This window comes from Rhinatrema bivittatum, chromosome 2 (assembly GCF_901001135.1).
Source record: "Rhinatrema bivittatum chromosome 2, aRhiBiv1.1, whole genome shotgun sequence".
Taxonomy (NCBI): Eukaryota; Metazoa; Chordata; class Amphibia; order Gymnophiona; family Rhinatrematidae; genus Rhinatrema; species Rhinatrema bivittatum.
Window position 1 is genome coordinate 321,920,421 of NC_042616.1, and position 7,113 is coordinate 321,927,533.

General features: G+C 43.2%; 1 protein-coding gene across 5 annotated transcripts in view; it reads right to left on the reverse strand.

Annotated features, from left to right (window-relative positions):
• VSTM2A (V-set and transmembrane domain containing 2A) overlaps positions 1-828 on the reverse strand; it is a 115,519-nt gene extending 114,691 nt beyond the window's left edge. For all 5 annotated transcript variants that reach the window (XR_003854617.1, XM_029589767.1, XM_029589766.1 and 2 more), the window contains exon 1: positions 348-828. Coding sequence is in view for 4 of the 5 variants with exons in the window: in XM_029589767.1 (XP_029445627.1) it covers positions 348-426 (79 nt within the window). In the remaining variant the exon portion in view is untranslated. The remainder of the gene's footprint in view (positions 1-347) is intronic.
• Positions 829-7,113: the final 6,285 nt, after the last annotated feature.

Here is a 7,113-nt window from a genome sequence, read left to right on the forward strand (position 1 = left end):
AAGATCTTTCCTTTCTCGTTTCTCTGGCTGCTTGTGTAAACCATGTGAATGTAAAAATAAAATAAAATAAAGATAATGCATTAATAGACCATTGCTATGAATGGGTGCGTACGCCGCCAATAACATATTTTCTTTTATTTTTAATATGTTTGAAGAACATATTATTGTAATGTTTGTGTTTGCTTGTTTATTTTTGCAATTGGGAAACTTCCCACTTTTTGCCTGTGTTGCTTTCTAAAGCTATTCGGTGAATGTTTTAAGCCTCCGAGCACATTTCGCCACAAGTGTTGCCTCGTCTATCCTTACTTTCAATACGCATAATCCTATTTCCCAGTCAACAGCCTTACCTTGAGAAGAAAGTCCTTGCTGAATGTAAAAAATTGTAAAGAAAATGACTCCAAGATAAGCGAAACAGGTCCCCATCATTCCAAGGAGAGGGGGAGAAAAAAAGTCACATCAGTGTAGCAAAACAACGAGAACAACGAATAGAATTGTCCTCGAGGAAACACGTTTAATTTATAAAAATCGCTCTGTGGTGTAGCCTGGGATGTGCCACTGCAATCATTCTGATAGTCTGCGGAATGTCTTTTTTTGGAAGAGGAGTAATATATACACCACACCAGGGCTCGGCTGAGCTGGCTCGGGCGGTTTGACGCTTGATGTCCAGATCCAGACTTTAAGAGTAATAATAATAACCCGTTAAAAAAAAAAAAAGTGATTCTCGGCAGCCTTTTCTCTCTCTCTCTCTCTCTGCTTCTTCGCAGCTACCTGGCAGCCAGCTCGCCCAACGTCAGCCTGCTGCTCGGGATTGCGTGTTTACTGCGCTCCCTACACATTGAACCAGCACGGCAAGCGGAGAGAGAGAGAGAGAGGGGGGAGGGCTTCGGCTCTGCCACGCTCGAATTGCATCAACTTGTCCTTCTAATGGCTGAGATGATGCCTTTAACTCTTCCAGCACTGCTTCTGCTTTTGCCTGGCAACGTTCACATTAAAAACAGAAAGAAAAAAAAAGGAATACGTGCATAAACCATGCTTGATAATTCTTTAGGGGGGGAAAACAGCTTATTTTAGTGCTGCAACTTGCAAGCCTTTCTTCGGGCTACCGCATACTTCACTTTCCATTACAATATCAGTCGCTTTTGGGCTGGTGTTATGTTTATTGCTACTAGAGAAGGTAAAAAGATTACATGCTTGATGAGGTTTCGGGGGGGAGGGGGGGGGGATTGTTATAACAAGTGCCTTGCCTTCCCTAAATCGGCATTTCACCACGTGAATGATAAAAGCAAGAAGATCAAAACTTTTACATTTTGTTATGTTAAATAAACTGACGCCCATTTAACAAAAGCAGATTCATATTATCTGTAACAGTTTTATCTCACACTTAGTTTAATTGCTTCTAATGAATGCATGAAGCAAAGACAATTATTACCTCCAACTATAAATGTTCACTTTTTTTTTTTTTTAAATAGAAGATGAAGATCCAGACCTACCATTAAAGAAAATAAGATCGTCTTGATTTTATGAACTGCTAAATTTAATTTCAGTCTGTTACAGACTGAGTGGAAATTTATTTGCAGTGTCCCTGAAAGATAGATGTCAGCAGATAAGAATCTCTTCCTTCACCCAGTCAGTTCATGCATGTCTACCAAATGTCCAAAAACACCGAGAAACCTGCATGGATGCCACATGTAACTGTGGTGCTCATGATGCACCAGCTCCATGCAGCTATCTGGGGCTGGGTGGGGAATAGGTGGCAAACTGGTGATGTCAGGCCCAGGGTCAGTGGGAAAATCACTGTGATGCAATCTCTGTGCCAGCCCCCTTCCTGTCAAGGATATGATCCTATTGGTTCAGGGTTCAGTGGGGCTGTGAGTCAGGGTGTAGTATAAGAGGGTGAGCAGTGGCTGGCCCGGTTTTTCTTTCTTCTGCCTGGATGTGGTAGGTCAAGCAGTGCAGCAAGCCTTGCCAAGCTCCAGAGCTGCAATGCCTCCCAACCCCCACACTCACGCTACTGCCCCAACTCCACCTGGGATGATTTACTCTGCTCTTACAAGAGTGCAACCTCTTGGGTCCCCTGCAACAGATATGGCCGCTAACCCCAAGAATCAGGAAGAGCTTGGTAGTTTCAGCTAAGGGGTGGCAGGCATGCACAGGTGGGACTTGGGAACAACAACCATGGTTCTCTTCTCCTGTGGCAGGACTGGAGGCTTTATGGTTCTCTAGCTGGCTCTGTCTGCCTCACTCTCATCCAGACCTGATTTGGGCTGCAATTAAGAGGCAAAAGGACATTGAGTCAATGGGGGAGGGTTCCAAGGTGTCAAAGTCACTAGCATGAGGAGGGCAAGGAGCATAGAATGACTTTAGTGGATCCCAACTTTCCACTGCATCCCTGATGCTTACTTGCCTCTTATTTTATTTATGTTTCCCATCAAGTGCTCTTTTTTGATCCAATTCTCTAGTCACCCAATCAAAAAAAACAAACAAAAAACAATCAGAAAAATCCTGTCAAACAAATCTGATTGATATTTTTGATTGGGTGACTAGAGAATTGGATCAAAGTAGAGAGTTAAATGTGATTTACTTGGATTTCAGCACGGCTTTTGATACAGTCCTTCATAGGAGGCTCATAAATAAAATTAGAAGCCTGTGGTAGGGTCCCAAGGTGGTGGAATGGATTATAAACTGGCTAACTGACATGCCAGCAAGTAGAGGTAAATGGAACCTATTCTGAAGAATGAAGAGTGATAAGTGGGGTTCCTCAAGGATTAGTTCTGGGAATGGTTCTGTTCACTATCTTTCAAGCCGATACAGTACAGTGTGCATGTTGATGGCCCTATTAGTTATTCCCGCGCGATACAGAAAGTAAAATGTGCAGCCAAGCTGCACATTTTACTTTCAGAAATTAGCGCCTACCCAAAGGTAGGCGCTAATTTCTGCTGGCACCAAGGAAGTGCACAGAAAAGCAGTAAAAACTGCTTTTCTGTGCACCCTTCGACTTAATATCATGGCAATATTAAGTCGGAGTCCCCAAAAGTAAAAAAAAAAATAAAATTAAAAAAATAAAAATAAAAATCGGCCAGTGGCCCACGGATCGGAAGACAGATACTCAATTATGCTGGTGTCCGTTTTCTGAACCTGTGGCTGTCAGCGGGTTTGAGAACCCGCTGACAGAATATAGCATCTAGAGGTCACACTCTAGTCTAGATGCTATATTCACTCTCTTGTTGACTCTAACCCACCTAAATGCACACCCATACCCTGGTCAGACCACTACCAGATTGATATATGCTGCTCCATTACATGCAACTACCACTCTCCTCACACTAAAAAAAGATCCATTACCTTCAGAAAGCAATGCAAAACCGAAGACATCGCTGAAGCGCTTTCAGAAGAATTCCTTAAATTAGACCTCTCTGATGCCAACTCGGCCTGCTCCTCTTGGTATCACATCACTAGTAATGTAGCAAATGAGCTTTGCCCTCTACATACTAAAGAAATCAACACAGAGAAGAAAGAAAAAAAGCCATGGTACACCCCGGATCTTAGAAAATTGAAACTTGAGCTCCGTAAATTGGAAAAGAAATGGCGTAAAAACCAAACACCTATGTTACTTCAGAAATTTAAGTCACTCCTTCATGAATACAGGAAAATGACAGACAAAACCAAGAAAAATTACTACGCCCTGAAGATCCACCAATACCAATTCAACCCATGAGCTCTCTTCCAATATATCTCTTCCATCATCACTCCCCCAACTATATTCAACTCAGATAATGATGATAAAAATAGATGTGAAACACTTGCATCCTACTTTCATGACAAAATCAACGCTATTATGAACCACATCGCTTCTTCCCCCCTTCTAACCTCCTTACAAACTCTACCTCTCCCACTATTTCCTCTACACATAGACCACCCACTCACAATACAAATCCACATAGTCCTTGCTCAGCTTCACTCACACAATTTGAAACCACAACAACACTGGAAATTGAAAATATACTCAAAAAAGCTAAACCAGCAACAAACCCATTTGACATCATGCCTACAAAAACACTCCTCGCCATCCCATCAAGAATTGCAATACCTATAACAAAGATTCTTAACAAATCCATCACATCAGGAATTGTTCCTACCCAACTCAAACACACCATAATAAAACCAACTATGAAGAAACAAGATTTAAACCCAACAGAGCCAGCAAACTTTCGCCCAGTTTCTAACCTACCTTTCCTCTCCAAAATATTAGAGAAAATCATCAACAAGCAACTCACTGAATTCCTGGACGAAAACCAATTACTCTCCCCATCCCAATATGGATTCCGCAAGTACCTTAGTACTGAAACTCTTCTCCTAACACTCTCTGATACAATCCTAAGAGCTTTAGATGCTGGTCAATCCTATATACTTGCCCTGCTGGACATTTCCTCGGCATTTGACACAGTCAACCACAACATCCTTTTAACTTGCCTCTCTCAAATTGGCATTACTGGCACTGCGCTAGGTTGGCTCGAATCTTTTCTCAATGGCAGGAAATACAGTGTAAAAATTGGCCAGCATGAATCCAAACCTCAAAATCTGCTACAAGGAGTACCCCAAGGCTCCTCCCTATCCTCCAACTTTTCAATATATACCTCACTCCACTCTGTCGACTGTTAATGAAACTGGGTCTCCCGCAATTTGGGGCGGATTTTCAGAGCCCTGCTCGCGTAAATCCGCCCAAAACCGGGCGGATTTACGCGAGCAGGGCCCTGCGCGCCGGGAAGCCTATTTTACATAGGCCTCCCGGCGCGCGCAGAGCCCCGGGACTCGCGTAAGTCCCGGGGTTCTTGGAGGGGGGGCGTGTCGGGGGCGTGTCGGGGGGCGGGCCCGGTCGTCGCGGCGTTTCGGGGGCGTGTCGGCAGCGTTTTGGGGGCGGGTACGGGGGCGTGGCTACGGCCCGGGGGCGTGGCCGCGCCCTCCGTACCCGCCCCCAGGCCGCGGCCCGGCGCGCAGGAGTCCCGCTCGCGCGCGGGGATTTACGCCTCCCTCCGGGAGGCGTAAATCCCCCGACAAAGGTAGGATGGGGGTTTAGACAGGGCCGGGCGGGTGGGTTAGGTAGGGGAAGGGAGGGGAAGGTGAGGGGAGGGCAAAGGAAAGTTCCCTTCTAGGCCGCTCCGATTTCGGAGCGGCCTAGGAGGGAACGGGGGTAGGCTGCGCGGCTCGGCGCGCGCAGGCTATACGAAATCGATAGCCTTGCGCGCGCCAATCCAGGATTTTAGTAGATACGCGCGACTACGCGCGTATCTACTAAAATCCAGCGTACTTTTGTTTGCGCCTGGAGCGCAAACAAAAGTAGGCTGTTCGCGCTCGTCTGAAAATCTACCCCTTTATATATGCAGATGATGTGCAGATCCTAATCCCTATCAATGACTCCCTACCCAATGCGCTCAAAACCTGGAATACTGCACTAGCAGAAATTGAGAGCCTACTAACTGAAAACTCATTGGCAATAAATACCAACAAAACAGAGCTTCTCATTATTTCTTCACAAAACAACAACTATGCTAGCCCGACTCTACAATCCTTATCTGACCATCACACTATACAACAAGTCCGCAGTCTTGGCGTCATAATTGACAATCATTTTACATTAAAAAAAGTAATCTCCTCCACCATTAAAAATGGTTTCCACAAACTTCATACTTTGAAAAGGATAAAACTACTACTACACCCTAATGATTTCCTGACTGTACTACAGGCTACTATATTATCTAAATTGGACTACTGTAACTCCTTATTACTAGGTCTACCAAATAACTCAATACAACCATTACAGATGCTACAAAATGCAGTTGAACGCTTGCTGACTAACACGCACCGCCACAAACACATTACTCTAGCTCTACAACTCCTACACTGGCTTCCGATCATATCTAGAATAGCATTCAAAGTACTCACCCTTATACACAAGACAATATATAACCAAGACATGCATTGGTTTTCTGAGTTCTTTACATTCCATACTTCAGACAGACCAATTAGAAAAACGCACCAGGCTAAGCTAACTACTCCAACGCTTAAACAAATAAAATATATCTCAACGAGAGAACAAACATTTACAATAGCTGGAATCAACCTGTGGAACAAATTACCCACTGATCTGCCCCTGGAACCCTGCCACAAGAAATTTAAACAGAACTTTAAAACATGGCTGTTTAAACAAGCCTACAATTTGTGAAACTTTCCCTTCAGATTAAAATATATAATATGAAATTTCTAAAATACTATCCTCCCATTCCAATCAGTTACTTTTAATAACGCTAAACACACCTTGGCGACCTATTTACTTGCAATATTATTAATATTGTTATATATCTGTCAACTAATTCTGACCTTGTAAATATCTGTACTGTTAATAATGTACCATTAATTTGACCCTCCTGCATTATGTGCCCCTGCCAAATCTAGTTTAGTTTTTAATTATATTATAATTTCAATGTTATCTGTGATGTATCATTATTTAATTATGTTGGATTGTAAAGCTAGTTGCTAATTTAATGTTCATTGTAAACTGAAGTGATGTTTGCTAACGAGCCGCGGTATATAAAAACCCTTAAATAAATAAATAAATAAATAAATAAATAAATAAAATAACCGAAGCCGGCAAAATTGAGCTTCAGCTGTCAAATCCGCTGACAGCCACCGCTCCTTTTACCGTGGGCCCTAATTTGCATAGGCCACCCTCCTGAATCGCGCGCCCAGGAGAGTGGCCTGTGTGCGCGATGGGAGAGCAGGCGCTCGCCAACTCTCCCGCGCATTTTTCTGAATCAGCCTGTTTGTGAGCAATACTGCAGAAGGATTAAAAGGTAGGGATGTGCATTCGGTTTTTATGAATTAGACAATGTCATCAATATTGTCTAAATCATCATGGATCGGATATGCCGAAAGCTTTGCCGACATTTCAGCAAAATTCTTATTTCATGATAGTGCGCACTAATGGAGTTACTGCACACTAATTAGGTACCAATTAGTGTGCACTGTTTTTCTAGCTAATGAAATCCACTGAATTGATAATTTTTACTTTTTAAGTTGCATTTTTTTAGTGCGCACTAACACATACTTAGTGCGCTG